Source organism: Mercenaria mercenaria, chromosome 1 (assembly GCF_021730395.1).
Source record: "Mercenaria mercenaria strain notata chromosome 1, MADL_Memer_1, whole genome shotgun sequence".
Classification (NCBI taxonomy): domain Eukaryota; kingdom Metazoa; phylum Mollusca; class Bivalvia; order Venerida; family Veneridae; genus Mercenaria; species Mercenaria mercenaria.
Window position 1 is genome coordinate 47,530,374 of NC_069361.1, and position 18,244 is coordinate 47,548,617.

At 33.0% G+C, this 18,244-nt stretch overlaps 1 protein-coding gene across 4 annotated transcripts in view; it reads left to right on the top strand.

Annotated features, from left to right (window-relative positions):
* LOC123539512 (ectonucleoside triphosphate diphosphohydrolase 1-like) overlaps positions 1 to 18,244 on the top strand; it is an 85,595-nt gene that overhangs the window by 13,553 nt on the left and 53,798 nt on the right. Inside the window, exon 1 of one of the 4 annotated variants that reach the window (XM_053546688.1) lies at positions 6,442 to 6,459. The exons of 1 other annotated variant lie outside the window; for it this stretch is intronic. Coding sequence is in view for 1 of the 3 variants with exons in the window: in XM_053546659.1 (XP_053402634.1) it covers positions 17,248 to 17,253 (6 nt within the window). In the remaining 2 variants the exon portion in view is untranslated. Of the gene's footprint in view, positions 1 to 6,441; positions 6,460 to 10,402; positions 10,580 to 17,232; positions 17,254 to 18,244 lie in introns of those variants that run through there. 2 more of the 4 variants (XM_045324191.2, XM_053546659.1) reach the window with 2 other exon arrangements.

Sequence of the window (18,244 nt, forward strand, 5' to 3'; positions counted from 1 at the left end):
GGAAAATGCTTACGCCTTTAGTATCTTGAACAATGTAATGGGTCCAATCGCTATGGTGACTGTCCTATGTTAAAACGTTGAGCTGGCGAGACCATAAACAATACCTTATAAATAATTTTTTTCTCTGGCTACCTCGCCTAAATGATTCATGACTGTAATGATTTCAGGGACCAGGCGAATCACTCAGTGTTTCAAACTAACAACCTTCAACTAATGATAATCAGCTCAAACTCCCATAGGCTGGGAATACTGTGTTTGACTCTTTTTTTGTTTGTTTTTTGTTGGTAATTTTTGAAGTTCCTATCAGCCAATGTCTTTGAATCGACAGCATACCAGTGTTCTTTCGCATAGATGTTCAGCCGGTGTTCTCTTACATGAAGCTGCAACTCAGTATGATTGCCCTAACTCCTGGATGCTCAGCGCTTATATGCTATAAGATATAGCATTAAAATGACCCCAATGCCTTGGCTGTACTTCGCTGATAACGTTGAACCTCATTCTCTTACTGACTCAGACGATTACCAAACCAAACGTCTCTGTCTCAGATTTCCGATGATCAACCTGTATTTGCTATCATCTATCCCGTAAATGTTTAATTTCTATGCGCTGGCCTTAACGCTCGAAACCTAGTTACAATACTGCAACTCTTCTTTAGTCTCAAACGTGGTATTTTTATATAATTTATCTGCCCTGACAGTATAGATGCAACAGAACTTTTTTCAAGGTACTGGGATAACTTATAAGTTGAATCCTTGATGTGTGGATACAGAATGACTTCATTGAAATTAATCTACTTATCTATACGCTAGCAGAGGTGTGCTTTGACTGGTGCTATTTATGGAACTTGTTTCTGATTGGTCCAAATTCGAACATATTTTACATTGAATACACGAGTACTTGATCTAACAAATAGTTGGTTCTCTTTCAATATACGATCATTGTATTTAACATAATGTTTGATGCTGTTATCCAGCTATGACTGTTATTAACCCAAGTCGTTCATAAGGTTATAACACACTAAATAGCTGTTCGTCTTTATACTATATAAAATTGACATATTTCCAATGGCTGCAGCACACATCAGGACCAGTTTAGAATGTCTGTAACTTATATTTTCTTGAAGAATATTATCAGCGCTGAATAAAAATCAAAAGAAAAGCGGAAATTATGTTTGATGCAAGAAAAATATTTTCAGTCAAACACACAAATTGCAAAATCAGCTGAAAATGAGACCCCAGATTGTAGTGGTGGTGTATGATATAAGTTTCCATGACAAATTCTGTCATGTTATTATTTCATTGTGAAAATGCTACCTACATGTCAAGCATAAATCTTTCATGTCGTTTCAGAAAAATAATTGCAAAATATAAGGAAAATAGCTCTACAGAGCAAAAAAAAAAAGGAAGAAAAAGGCTGAGGACTATTTGAATCTACCACATTTTTCGTGCCATTTTCCTATTTAATGAAAAAGAAAATTAACACCTTTTAATGTAAGTTTGCCTCAAAACCATGATTATTATATGGGAAATGATCTTACTAAGAAAGAAAAGTACCCATACTCATATATATTTTGTTAATAAATAAGGAAGTTCTCGCTGCTTTACAACAATGACTCGGCAATTTTGTCTGTATACTTCACTATTGCCCCGTATTGAATCTGCTGGCAGTATGTTTTCCATCTTAGGCAAACTGCATACTGTTACTAACAATAACCAGCTTATTATATGTAAAAACAATGAGATAAGACAATTTGATATAAAATCGACGACAATTCTGGTTTTAATGTCGTTTTTATGGCGGCCATATTGGATTTAGGACGCCATTTTGTTTTCTTCTAAATTTCTAATTAGTTTACATTTTGCACAATATAGTAATCTAATGTAGTGCCAAAGTTGGACCTCGTTAGATGTATAAATCTGTTGTTATGAGCCGATTCCAGAAATCCGCAGTTTCATTAATATTTTAAACATTTTAACCCCAAAAATAGACATTTTGCATCATGATACTTTTCTATACTTTTTATATGTTGTTGCATACATCTTGTATAATACTTATACAAAAAATCAATTCTTTGCGAGTTTTTTCCTTTATTTGGCATTTTGGCCATAAATGGCCTTTACTAAGTCCAGACATATAAAAGCAGGTATAGACCATTTTAAAAGCGGAATACCATCAGTTTTTGAACACGTCCTATAGTCCTCATAGTTCAACCAAGCTGGGAATATTAATTAAACGTTTGAGTTTAGGTTACCAATAACTGTAAATATTGTCTAAGATGTAGATGGGTAAGACATTTCCTTTTAGCGACCTATATCTATGACGTAAAAGTTATATTTTTTTGTGCAAAATTTAGTTATTGAAAATATGAAATTTTTGGATACCCTGTATAAACTTCTATTATCAGTCAGTAGATTTAATGTGTAGATGTTTATATTTTGCTAAAAATTTTATCCACACGCAAACACTAAGCGGATGTAAAATAAAATCTTCCTAGAAAATTTAGAGAACAGTAACTAAACAAAGTAAAGTGTTAAGCGCACCAAAATGCAGTATTGCTGAGATAAAATTCAGTTCTAGAAAATTTAGTGGATTCGATGATGAAATCGCGGCATTTGTTTCGACCGAAGCAACTGTGCAAGCTTAATATATTTAGTGGTATCACCTTAATAATGTTAGTTTCTCAATGACGAAACAAACAAGAGAGCATTGTATCAGGCATGCGAGAATGCTTCGATAAAATAAATGCTAAGTTCTATATTCTTAGTCAAAACCTGAAATAAAAGTCGTTGTAAGGTCCATATACATTTTGTTTGAGTTGTTGATTTGCATTTTGTAACAGAACTTCCTGTTTATATATTTATGTAATATATCGGTAAAATCTTGATATTTTCTGCTTCGCGCATGACTATCGAATCTTATTCAGCACAAATCCGAAAGTAGTCCAGTCCCGCTGTTTTTACTGGTTGAAGAATAATAAATTTACAATTATTATTGGTTCATAGGTAAAAAGTTGGCTTAGACAGCTATGCACAACGACGAAGTAGCGATATATTAGATCCATATTGCACGAAGTTAAATCCTTTTCATTTCAGCTGAGATAAAGTTTCGGGACATTTCTGCTTAACACTTTACTTTGTTTAGTTACTGTCTGCCGTTATTTGTCGTAAAATCTGTTTATTACTGTCATTAAAGTTTGCACCTCTCCTTATCTGGGCATTATCTTTGTGTAATTGAAAATAAATCCGAGTTTTAAAAGATATATTTTATTTACACAAGAATAATACTAGACAGACTAGGAACAATTGGGATCTATCAGCGAAAGCGCACCAAAATGCAGTATTGCAATGTTGCATTTCCCTTATCCTTATAATTGAGTTACGGCGTAAATACAAATAAGATGAGAAACTGACTATAACCATCCAGATTAAATTAAAGTCGCAAAATGTATTGTTGAAATTGAAATGTTAATAAAATGTTGTGTACTAAAAGGAACTTGTGTGGTAAAATTTGGAATTGCATTCTGACGTACGGATCGTTATATGAATGAAAGGTATTCTTTACTCTTTGATCTATTATCTTGTACCAACTGATCAAGATACGTTTCCTGAGGCACCATTCTTTACATCAAATTCAAGGAAATAGATGAAAGAGATTTTCATTCTGACTTTATTGGAGCAATTAGTATGTGCTCTACTAAATGTAAAATTATAGACTACTATTATGCCACATACAATATACAACATACAAACAAATTCGATCAACATTCATTTAGGTTCACGATAAAAAAGAATATAGTATGTGAGCGCGTGTTAAGATTTGATAAACATTCTCCAATAAGAAATACAGAAGAAAAATGTATGTAGTAAATACAAAATATGTATCTTTATACATCGACCCGTTGTCTTGAAACTAAATGGCTGGCGATCCTATGGTGAAACGGACAGAAATTGCAAATATAAAAAATGTATTTCTAGTGCACATGGTATTACAGGGAATTAGGGGAAATATTTGTAAAAATATCATGTGATAAAAGGGATTATAGAAAACAAATGCTTCAGTATTATAGATCCATATTTCACCAAGTCAAATCTTGTCTACTTCAGCGATGATACAGGTTTTGTTTAGTTACTGTCAACCGACAGTCATAAAATATATTCATTTAATCATTAAAGTTTTGCCAATTTACTTCATTACGTAACTGCGAAAAAGTCAGATTAAAAAATCAACGCAAGGATTATAGACAATCGGAACAAAAGGAACAATCGGACTCTATCATTAAAAGCGCACTGAAATCCTTTAATATAGCAATGCTCCGAAGCAAATCTGACTCGTATAAACATTCGAATTGAATAAAGATCGCAAAACGTATTGTTGCGTCGCGTCTGATTTACGAATTCCATCAAAGGTTTAAGACTATTTATTATGTGATACTCTCACATCTCCAAACCAAACTCAACATCATTTCTACCGTCACCCTCGCACAATTTTTCACATTCGTCATCTAAAAAAGAGCACGTTTGCCCGTACGGCTCTGATTATGCGCAAAGGACGTTTAGCCTAAGCGAGATGCATTTACATTATACAAAAGTGTGGACATTTTGGGTCATCCATAGTAATGCACGTGCAAAATAAGTAGTATCATACCCTGTCAATCTCCTATGTGATTAAAAAATGAAAAGAAATTTGTCCTGTAATACTTGTGAAAAAGTTCATATGGATGCCTGATTTATTGATGAAGTTATACCACACTTGAAAAACTGACAAATTATGAAAGTAAGCTGATGATTGTATACGCATAATTTTGTTTCCCCATGTTAGTGTGGAATGATAATTAATAAGAGAGACAGGATTCTGTAATAGCATGCTTAAAGGCCATTTATCATTTGAAATGATGATCAAACCATTTACTGTTTCGTGCTGTGTAACATTTTTAAATATCTTGGTAAATGAACTAATGTTTGTTTGCGAAATATGTCTTAGATTATTCCAATGGAGTTACGCCGTTAGAAAATTATCTGCTTAAACCTTAATTAAGTTGTGCCATTATAGAGCACAACGTCTGATGGTATTGACTTGCAGTGCAATGGAATAATTAACTTCGACTAAAATGTATTTTGAGCGAATGGTCCCAGAGACCGGTGTTTCATTTTCTCTCAGGCATGTCAAGTAATGGAATAATTAAAGATGTTATAAGTAATGCAATTTAGATATGTAATCTAATGCAATTTAGATATATTGAGAAATGGAATTAAGAGATGTTAAGGAGTTTGACAGAAACATTTGCAACTGAAATATACAGCGAGGATTTTAAGCTGTGTATATTTTGAATTGTCATTCTAATAGCTAGATCTGTATATGAACGAAAGGTTTTAGTATTTCCAATCTAACGGGTAATGAATACAAAACCCGAAAATTGTAACTTTCACTATTCCACAACGGCAACAGTATCAAAGGTCAATGCGTAGAGTGTCATTGCTTGTATCAACACAAGAAGTTAAACACGACTTTGTTGATGTAAAACAAATATGAATTATTGCTCAAAATTGAATGCATGTTCTAACTTAGATATAGCCATTGATCTGCAACCTTTTGGTTTGACCTTGTATTCCTTTGACAGCAAACCTGTTACATACATATGGCCAGTAAGTACACTCAGTTTACTTGGGTCTGTTCATGAGAGGTAATAAAATGTGCAACATCCCACGCGCCACCTAGCACCGGCTTAAGCAAAATTCTGAAATCACATTAAAATTGAATGTTTTCAATGATCCAAAACGACAATTAGATATAGCAACAATTAGATTTTATGATAAGATTTTAATTTTGAAATTGCACATTTGTTTGCAACAAGGTAGACTTGATCGTTTATAGTGTAACTAAAAGTATTTGATGTTTGAAGCGTTTCTCCTTACGTGTATATATGTAAACATGGACTCGTTAAATACGTCATTTGGTATCGCGAAGAAATACATAAACTGAACACCTGCATATTGCCTGGCCGCCTTTTGAGACCGATGTTATGCATCAGTGTTTGTTTGCAGACACACAGTTAATTCCGTAACTGTATTATAGCTTTTTAAAACAGATAAAATCGCATCGGGATATGTTTTATTCTACAAAAACGCCAATAATCTACCTTTGATGTTACAACTGGTATGTCTTATGATCACATTGCTTAAGCTAATATCGCACATGCATTTTTGTGTCACAATATATAACGGTGTATGATTGACAAAAATCTACCAAGTATGCCATTGTATTCTACTCTTGTAGATAATATTCCTTAGCGGCAGTTCTGGTATTTCTCAACAGCCGTTAAGTGATGGGTTCTGTTTTATAAAAGTTTAGGTAAATTGAAAGCGAACAAACTGAAATGTTATGCAAGGAACATTTGTTGTTAATATTTGGACTTGGGTTGTTTGGATGTTTTATGGCTGGTTTGTCACATACTAAGTAAATGTAAGTTATTTTTATCAATTCTATTTTGATAGTTTAAGAAATGAGGAAATTTACAAGATATTTACTGTAGCATTTGAATCAATAATTCACTTTTGACAAATTGTGGTAAAAATTAGCTCTTATTTTACTTCAAAGACCTTTGCTGTTTGAAACATTATTATGTCATTCAAAAATTTCGCTACTGGAACCAGGCTAAAAGTCCACGTCCAGCTGCATGTAGATTTCTACATATGACATATTGGAAGAATAAACCAAATTTGGAGTAAACGTTCAAATTCTGTTTATAAGTAATATGTTAATGCACAACTACTTTTTCGGCGACGCCGTCTAAATTCGTTTTCGTTACCTATGCCACGTGACTTCAGTTTGCAAATCAAACTGCTTGATAACACATTATAGATAATTTATCAAAATGAAAGATTTATGCAACACTCTGCCTGATTGGACGAGTGTCAATTTCTTTCACTCTGTTGATTGTGCTACGCTGAGTGAAATGTAGACAAAGCGTTTATCCTAAACGACGCTGTTCACAGTTTTAAAGCTAACTTTGGCTCAGTATATTTAGCAAGAATATTGATATATCTCAAAATGATAAGTAAGTTTAATAAATATGATAAAAACCTGTTCAAATACCAACATATATCAAATTAAAGAAAGAGCTGAATACGGTCTGCGTATCACATGAATATGGGTGTGATAAGAGTCTTTTATGAAGAGAAGTGCTTTTTAAAAGATTTTCCTTGTTACAATTGTCGTCTGTATATGAAAAGGTTTCTTGCTTTTGTGACTTATTCAGATTGCATATTAAAATGAGTACTTGTTTGCTTTGATATATTTGTTATAAATTATTTAACTGATTTATTATATATGAATATTTTTCTTTAGTATGGTATGCAAATATTGAAATCAATTGAAATCTGTTTCATTATATATATGCTTTATAATGACTGAATCTCATTACACTGAAAAGAAGGTACGCAGCATACAGTTTATCTTTGTGATGTAACTACGGTCAAACTTTGCTTATGAAACAGAAATATTGAAATAATTACAATGGTATGTTTTGCTTGACCTTCACTATTTTTATAGGTGTGACGTCATTGTCCAAAGATTCATGAATAGCGAATATGCATTTGTTAAAGCGGGATCAGTTGGCCTATTTTAGAAATAAATAAAAAAAATCCTTTAATTGATTTTTTCTCATGTATTCTAATCAAACTTGATTTGTAGCATCTTCATTAGGCCCGCAGCCAACTTTGTTCAGCTGGGACATTTGACCCCTTTTAGGTGCTGCTAGAGCTAAAACTAGAAATGCCTTTGACTTCATCTCAGTATTGTAATATTTTCTGGTTCTTCGGGATCATTGATTTCAATTAATTTAGATTTGAAGATTGAATACCGCTTAAGCCGGTGCTAGGGGGCGTGGGTAGTGTTGCATTTTCCATTACTGCTCATGAACAGACTCAATCAAACCGAGTCTGCAATTTTCACTGTTTGCCTTGATTTCGGTGCTTCCGAGGGATCTACTTTCCAGATTTTATTTATACAGCATCTAATGAACAGCTTGGTGGATCTTTGTCATACTTGGTCTGGAGCATCATTATAAGGTCCTCTTCCAAATATATTTATATAGGAACTTGGGCCCTATTAGGGACCACTATAGCTAAAAGTAGATATGCCTTTCTTCGCATTAACCACTAAAATGTAATGGATTTTTATCAAACTCGATGTGTAATAATATCGTAAGGTCTCCTGCTATTTTGTTACAAATGGGGATTATAGGGACCAATTTAGCTAAAAATATAAACACGTTTAATGACCTCTTCTCATGGACCGCTTCATGAATCTTCATCAAACTACTGCTGTAATTATTCGTCTAAGGATAAACGAAACAAAATTGCAACCCTACGAAACCTTTGCGAAAAATTAAAAGAGAACCATTTAAATTGTTAAAGTGCGGTGTTTAGTTTTGCAATTTGAAAAATGTTAGATGAAAGATGAATGTTAGATGAAAAATTCATAAACTTCTTTCCTTATTACAATTCGCCGACTATCATTTTTAAAGATATTTCTTGTTTCGTATTATGCTTAAGTCGGTAGGAAGCCGTTATGGAAATTTTAGGTTAGGATGAGGTCAGCCAAAATCTGCTTCCAGTGTACATCCGTCGTAATTTTAGGTGTTGTCGTAAATACAAACCCTCAAATAGCCTACACCTTAACATTGGGCCATTTATGCAGTTAAAACCATACATATTGTTGTGTCAAACTAGGACAATCCAACAAACAAAATTCTGTTGATCATAGTACTTCGGCAGATAGAAATCGAACTGAGCGACAGTTGTTCAGCCGTTATAGTGGGTACATCAAGAAAACTATCGCATTATAGTTAATATTTTGTCATCTAGAATGAAGTGATATTCTATTTTTTTACAGACAAAAAGCTAACTAAGCCGCAAGAAGTATTATTCCATATTATTATCATCATCATTTATATGAACAAGCGGTTAATTCTCGATTGGCAAAGATCCATTCAGTAGATAGGAATCAGACTGAGTGACAGTTATTATTCAGCAGTTATAGTGAACAATGTTGTTCATCAAGAAAAATAGCAGAATTGTCCTCATTTCAAGAATGAAGCGATATTTTCTTCGTAGTAACTAAATGAAAAAGTAAAATTGACGAAGTGCATCCGTTGAAGTGTGATGTACCGCAAGGAATGTATGCGATGAATATTTTGAACTGCCTTGAAAGACATTACGACATGTGAAATAAAGGTACTGATGAACGGTGGGGGCATACAGATTTGTTCTCGTCCGTGCGTCCGTCCGTGCATCCGTGCGTCAGAGAAATGTTTGTGACGCGCCTAGCTCAAAAAGTATATGATATAAATTAATGAAAACTTGCTTGACTCTTTATTATGATATGAACTTGCACACCTCATATTTTTCGTTTAGCTCCGCTTCCTACTTCTTGAGTTATGGCCCCTGGCAGTCAAAAATGCACATTTTCACCTAATGACGTGCCTAGCTCAAAAAGTATTTGTTGTAAATTCATGGAACTCTGCATGCGTCTTCATCATGATGTGACCTTGCACACTTGACATTCTTCTTGAATTTTTAGCGCTAATTACAAAGTTACGGTCCCTGAAATAGCCAAAAAAGTGGATTTTTTGTGAATGTTCATAGCTTAAAAAGTATATGGCCTAGAATAAGAATCCTTTACATTAAACGTTTGTTGAGGCTATAGCCCCTTAAGGCTGCAAACATTGGAATTATTGTCCTTTATTTGTGACAAATGTACCTGTGGGGGCACACCCTGCGTCCTCAAAGAATAAAGTAAATTGTTTCGTAAGGCACTCTTTAATCTAATTTTTTGTATTAATTTCAAAGAAAATGTTGTAACACTAGCGTGATTAACTATGAATTTATGACAGCAACAGGTGTAATTGTGAACAGTTGCTATTCCATATAAAATATAAAACATACAGACATTGATTATGGAAATATGTGAATGCATTTCGATATCGCTATGTAATTGTGACAAATTTTATCCACTAGAAAACACTAGCTGAAATTATCCATTAGAAAACATTGGTTGTGTGTAAAATGAATACTTTTAAGCATTAAAATTCTTGCGTCTGGAGCGGTAAGTGTATAAAATCATTTTTCCAGTGTTGCAATACATATCAATTATTATTCAAATTAAAGTTAATTCCTACATACAAATGCGCATAGAATATATCTATACTCATGCTAATTAAATAAACATCGCAAGTGTATTATTTTGTCACAATAAAACGCGACGTCTGATTGACAAAATTCATCAAACGTGGAACGTTATTGTATTAGGCTGTAATCGAGTGCTTTCCTGCCGGACTAAAATAACATCTGTCTCCAATACATAGTCAGCGGATTGAGCGTTTGGTATTGTTTAGTAGTTACAGTGAACAGTTCTTTCTTGGATGATGTAAAGTAATGGAATTTGATGTTTTTAAAATAAGCTTTTATAGTAGATTCTAGTTCAAATTAAAATGTAAAGAAACTGATATGCACTGCGAGGAATTTATATGGTAAATATTTGGAATTAAAATTTTAAGCCAGGATCGTTATGTGAAAGAAAGGTATTTATTTTTTTATCATATCTTATAAAGTATGGTATACGCTTTGCATTTCCTGTTAATAGCTTAAGTTGAATATTATACTGAATTTGCTATACCAACATTTGTTTTTATGTCAAATGTTGTTGGCTTTTAACATTTACACATTAAAAAAAAAAAAGAAAATGTTAAATGATGTGAGCATAAAATGAGATCTTTGAGCAGGTTAAGACTGAAGTCAAGACATGTAATTTTGACAAGGTTCGAGAAACACACTCGTAAAGCAAGAAATACATCTATAAGATAACTAATAAATAAATAAATAAATAAGCAGCTCAAAACAGGGCATTACTACTAAATACCTAAATAAAGTTACCTGTGGGAATTCATATTCAGATACAATTGCAAATACAATTGAAACTCAATCTCTCGACCTCGCTTATCTCAAACTTGCGGCTATCTCGAATATATTTTCAAGTCCCGAAAATACGTTCACAAAATATCACTTTAGGTCGAATTTCGGTTATCTCGCAGTAAAGTGCTCGAGCCCTTGCAATTTGAGATAACAAGTTTCAACTGAACATCTAAAATATCACATAAACAGTTCTAATCACAAGTAATATGTAGAGTTGGCTTATTGAATATATTTCATAGAACTTCTTATTAACTAAGTACAAATGAGTACATAAATCATGCAATCACTGAGACAAAGCAGCATACAGACAATGCCAATCATGTTGGTAAAAACCGTCTTAAAGAACATTAAACAGCTACTACAATGAAAGAAAAAAAGGTAAAATTAATGCTGAATGGAAATTATGAATATAAATACAAAGTTTAGAATTTCAATTCATGTGTATGAAAGGAGTGTTTCCCCTCACAACAGTGTGTTGAACAGGCTGGCACGATTTGTATTTAGCAAACAAGTTAAAGCATAGCAAAAGTTCCTTCTAGGGCACATCTGTATAAATATAAAATGATCATCTTGTAAAATTTTGGTTGCAATGTCTGTTTTATACTGCCAAAAATGTCAGGTAAGTATTTACGCTAGGTATTTAACATAAATTGTTAAATCCAACAACAAATTAAATATGTTACCACTTTCAGTAGAGTAAATACGGCAATAAAACATTGACCCGGTCAATCCATTACGATTCGCTGCGTGAATTTGTTGCGCATAATTAGAGGGTCGCAGTTGGGTTTGTTTTCACATATTAACCATGCATTTGAATGTAACGATAATATTTAGTTGTTTACATTTAAATTTGCTGATATATGTCTATCTGGTCGACTGAATGTACATATGTTATGTTCTTCAAGCATGGAGGAAATAAAAGAATCAATCAATCATCCTCGGGTTTAGTAATATGTAATCCACGGAACGCGTTCAGTCAGAGAGTCGCCTCAGTTAGGAAATAATAGTTTAACGTCAGAGGTAATTTCTAAGGTCACGGAGTTTAATTGGCCAGGTTGTAATTACAACAGCTTTCGATATCAGTAGCTCAGTCAAGTGTGACTTACCGAATTGAAATATTCCTTCTCAAGAGAAGGAACAATAAAACAAGCAAAGAAAAACTGAAAGCTAAGCAAAGCAGACTGCAAACTCAAAATACAAAACGAAAAGGTGCACGATAACGATACAACAGAATAATAAAGCAACATAAAGAATAGAAGCAACTTGGAAAGCAAAAACAAAATATACGTGAAATTTAATAACAGACACAAAAGAGAAAGAAAGCACATGCATACTTCTGCAGAGTGATTGATATCACTAAATATATACTAGGTTTGATTAAACCCGCAAGCAGAACATTGACATTCTCTTCAATATCACCCAGAGATCATAATATGTTATAGAAAGTTATCATTCAAGCAGTAAAAGTTATTTTATTCAATAGTAAAAGGCAAAAACTAAACCGCTTGAAAAAGTGTCAGTTCCTTTCCAAACACAAGTGTTATAAATAAAAACGTGTAGATAAACAGTAAACATTGTGATTTGCCTCAAACGTATGTGACCGAAAAAGATGTAGGAGAAGTAAATTGAGGGAAACGTAAATGGAATGCAATGACTTCATCATTTCCTAATTAGTAAGGGCTATTTGAAACAAATAGAATAATACATGTAAATAGCAGCATGTATAACAGTATACCTTTGAAAACCCTTTCCGACACAGTGTTTGGAAAGAAATCATATGCTTTACCAAACACCTATAATATGATATGATATTGGTGGGAAACTATGTGTTACATTTGCGTTTCTTTAATAATAATTTCAAATTAGCGCATATTCCATAGGGTGAAAAACTCTAAATTATGCTTTACTTAATATAATGACTAATGCAAAGGTAAGTACATTGTTTCGATTGTATCAATTTTAAATCAAAATGTAGTTAGTAAGCTGTAACAACTGTCATTCGAACATGTATTATTTTCATAACCTATATTGAAGTAATCAACTATTTCCTCCTTGGTCTTGGTTTTAAAAGAAGATCAACGTGCTTATGCTTGTTTCCAGTAACATCTATTTCTGAAATTTATAATTTGATTTGTGAAAGCTTTAAGGTATGCTAAGAAATTTGCGGCCAATAACAATACTAGTAGTGTTTTTCGATGTACTAACTTGAAAAAAGTTCGACCTTCGAATAACGTGGAAGTTATCTTGTATTCATGACATTATTTGTATCCGCATGCCGGATTCAGGCATTATTCTAGTATGTTATCTAAAAATGATGTCAGGCAATGAATTCCAATTAATCAACTTTATTGCATTATGAAATCATTTAGTCGCCTTTAAAATATTCAGATTCATCTAATTGGAATATATTAACTAGCTCTACTAGTTTGTCTAAATTTGTTGGAAATTACAAAACAATGCGCATAATCTGTTGAAATGCACTGTTTCGCTTATTGGATAGTTGGTCCCTTCTGAGTTTCTCGTAATGAACAACAGTGTCGATGGAACACGGTATATTGCAGGCCCAGTTTATTTATAAAATTTTAAAAATGCATAGAGCGTACAAAACATTATCAGGAGAACTGGTTGATAATTCTACCGTATTAATTTGTGAATAGTCAATGTCTTCAGTTGTTTTCTTTGATATGAAATGTTATATTCGGCACAAGTGGGTATCACTCGAGGCGCTTATGCGTTTGCCTAATTTCTCTTAATGAATTACAACACAAATTCACAAATATCTATCTTTGATGTTACTCCTGTCTTGTTTTATTATCACACTTATCATGTTAACCTTTAGCCTGTTGGCTGGCGGCAAGTGATTCTTTAAGTGATTCAGACCAAGATCAGGCTTCACGTCCATGCAGACTGGTCGTGGTCGGCATTCTTCGCTATTCAGTCAGTAAATGTTTACTGAGCACTCGAAGCGGACGCTCTACCACTAGGCTACCGAGGCGGTATGTCATAATGACGTATGGTTGATGTAGTTCAAACATGTCTGCTATTGTAAAAGCACATTCTTTCAAGACTGAAAATATGTTTTCTCTTCGATAGATAAGAAGCTTATTTAGCACCAGTTCTGGTTTCGCTCAACAGTCACAGTTCTTGGAGATGTTAAGTGATGTATTCTAATGTTTTCATAAAAATGTCTGGATTTTTCTCATTTTTGATAGACTGTTTACATTTCTTTGCAATTTGATAGATTACTGCTTGTTGTTAAATTTTCAGGTTGTTCTAAATCATAAGAACACTTACTGCGACGCGGAACACTTTATAAATCTTTATTTGCTAAAATCTTCTAAGGTTTGTGTCTTGTACCTACATATGTTTTGAAAGGTCTTTTAAATCTATAAACAGGTAAAACAGAACTAATCATTGTCCTTATAGCTACAAACAAATATATACCATTAAGCGGAATAACGGCAGTTTTTGAACACGTATCACAGTCCAGCAGGGGATATCAGTTAAATGTTTTGGCAGCAGAGGGTCTCCACTAGCTGTAAACATTGTCTGAAACGAATGTGGATGGATGAGGCATAATTAATTTTTAGAATTCCGTTACTGAAAATATGAAAGTTTCGATAAGCAAGTCGCAAAATTGCAGTATGAACCAGTAGATTCTATATTAAATAAAAAAAGTACAGAAAGCCTTTCAAGGTGTAGATGTTTATATTTTGCTTGATATTTTATCCACACACTATTAAAGAAAACATATAATAAACAGTGATTTGTCGTACGACACTCATAGTTTTTCAGATGTGTATTATTACACCACACGGGCAGTTACAGTTCAGATGCTATGGAATTATATCACCATGGATGCGTATCTGAACGACAAACTAGGACTTTATTCAAGAGAAAATCGCTATTTGAGGTATATTATTTCGATTCTAGCACGATATCAAGGACAATGACGACATCCACCAGATATTTGTCTGTTTTGTGTAATTTCCGCTTGACGCTATGATGTAATAATTGTGATGTACAAGCTCTGATATGTTGCATAATATAAAGTTTTAGTTTTCTTTGTTTAACCGCACACATATTCTAATTCCAGTGAGGTATATTGCACTAACTGAAATGTACTGCAGGGATTTTTTGTAGTAATCAATATTGAATTTCGCTTAAAGGCAGGAACTTTATGTGAATAAAACGTATTCATTCATCTCATATCTCTTATCATGAAATAAATGCTCCAGATACGTTTCTTGAGGCACAATTCTTTATATCAAATACAATAAAAATGAAAACGATACGTTAAAGCTTAATTCAATAGAGCATGTTTTAGGTGATTTAGAATGATTTAGGTTCAAGATGAATAAAAACGAAATATGTGTTAATGCATTTCGAGATGTCAAAATATTTTGATAAACTTTCTCCAATTGTAAATAATGTGCAAGTGTAAAGTAAATACAAAATATGTATCATAATTATATTAATTCGTTGTCTAAGAGGGATATGGCAGACATCCCTATGACTAAACAGGCAGAGATTACAAATAATATTAAATTCATATTTCTAGTACAAAAAATATTTATATTATGCAATCAAAAATATCTAACTGCGTGTTGGTAATATGACATCGTTAGTTTCTATTGAAACACTGATAAGAGAATTATTTATCAAAAACTATGAGGTAATAAAAGGTATTATTAAAACGAAAACTGCAATATTACAGAGCCATATTTCACCAAGTAAATCCCTTCTACTTCAGCGAAGATAAAGGCTCGTGATATGTCTGCTTTTTTGTTTAGTTTACTCACTGTCCGTCGACAATTATTATAAGATATATGCATTTTAGTCATTAAAAAATTACGCATTTCCTTAACTGGTCATTTAGTTCCTTTTGTAACTGACAAAGGTCAGAATTTAAAACAAAATGTATTTTCACAAGTATAATAGGCAGACAAGGAACAATCAGGCGCTATAAGCGAAAACGCGCCGAAATCTATTTGCAGTATTACAATGTTGCATTTCCCCAATTACTGTAATTGAGTTACGTCGTAAATATAAATAGATAATCCCCCTGATTAAATTAAGATCGCGAAATGTATTGTTGTGCCGCATCTGATTGACAAATTCTATCGAACTTTTCAAACACATTTGTATAACATTGTCCTCCCAGACTAATTTTATTCTCTTTTTAATATATTGGGAGCGAGCAGTTTCAATTCACAGTGTGCTGATGCTTTGATATTGTACACTTCTGTAATGGAATTTTCTCCTATAATGGTTCAAATTCAAAAGTTAATGAACTGTTACTCGGTAGTTGAAACTGCACTTTACGTTCTGATCGTTATTTGATTGAAAGGTATCTATTTTTATCATATTTTCTAGATTTTATATATTATGGTAACACAAACTAACTTATAGTTATGAAACATTATACTCGGCATAAATTATCGACTTAATGTTTTATGTGTGATTTTCTGAATTAAAGTTGTAGTTACTAATCTGCTTCAGGTGTCATTCGTAGTCCTGCCTGTTTCTAGCAACACCTCTTCTTCAATGTATATACTTGATCAATTCCTGATTTGTCACTCCTCAAGTTATACCAAAAAAGATCTGGGCCTATGAAAAGAAAGGGGCATGTGCACTAATTTGAAGAAAAAAATCCTTTATCTCAGCCCCTTTAAAAAAAGCTTTAAAAGATACTATACTTTTCGGATTGCATCACTGTTAACGCGCTGGTCGCCTTTTAGTGGTGGCTTCATGCAATAAATTCCGATTGATCGGATCTACTTTGTATGAATTATGATTATATAACAGTTGTAATATGATCATCCTGATCAAGGGTCTTGTCTCATTATCAGGGAAACTATTATAACTGCTTATTAAAGTGTTATTTAAATTAACGACAATCATGCAAAGTTAAAACTTTGCTGAAGTCATTTTCCGCTTCGTCTTTACTTACTTATATTCTTAGACAGTTAAGTCGTAAATACAAACTCTCTCAGCAGAGAATGTATCTTTAATCGTCCTTACTATGTTAATACCATGCCAGTATTGTTGTGTCACAATAAAATACTGTTTATAATTAACATAAGCAATCAAACGTAGAATGATATTGCAGTATAAGTATGTATTCTATCACCAATAGACAGGAAGAGAGCTGTGCGGCAGTTATAGGGAAATGTGTGTTTATATATTCTTGGATAAAGATAAGTAACTGTGAAACAAACTTTAATTACAGTGGTGGATATTTGGAACTTCTTCTAAAGGCTGGTTTGCTGTGTGAATGAAGGTATTTATTTACTATTTGATCCAGAGATTTTCGTGCATTGCGGCTGTATTTCACAAGATGCAGTCTAAGATATAAACTATGGACCGCTCTAAAGGCCTGCGGGTGTGGCAGTAGGATATGCCTGCATTTTAAAAAATATTCTTTAAATTTCATGGACAAAATGTATTTTTTTCATTTAAATATCAGACAATACAATTTCGAAAACGATTTCTTCTTGAATGTTTACATTTTTGCCAATAAATATTGCTGTTGTGCTAGTTATGATATCATGATACTTTATTAATAATCGGTTCACTTTTGGTAATTGGAAACCTAACGAGATATGCACGCATGTCTTCATTAACTTTAATAATGTTTCTTTGAACATCATTAAACCAGATATAGTCTTAATTTTCCCTGCTCTCAGTTTGTATTGAAAAATGAGTGGGTGTTATTGTTTCCTGGTCCACGTCTAAAGTATATCTAATAGTGTAAATGTAAGTTTTGGGTCATTTGCTTGGAAAACATATGCATACCTAAAAAAACTTTAAAATTTAGTGATCAATAGTTAATTTAACAAGTTTTACATGTTGCAAAAACCATAAAGACTTTACCGAATGCATGCGGTTCAGCATCAATGCAAAATGAGGGAAAGAGAAGGCAATAATTAACTGCTATCAACACAAATTATAGAGAAAATACAGACAGCATCTTACATCATTCAAATGATAAATTCATATTTTCTAATGCCTACGAAAAATGGAAATTAATTGATATGAAAATAAATTCCGTTTAACAAATATTTTATGTTAAACATTAATAAGAAAATTTTGGTTTAGAGAAATCGTGTATCATCCTCAATAGATGTCGACCAATGTCACCAGTACTACGGCACGCTAGCGAGCTTAGACATGTTTTTGTTTGGTTTAAACGTTATACCGATACAAACGTAGACTTTTCAGCTTTTTTGTGGTGATGGAAGACCCCTAAATGCCACTTTGGTGGCACGGGC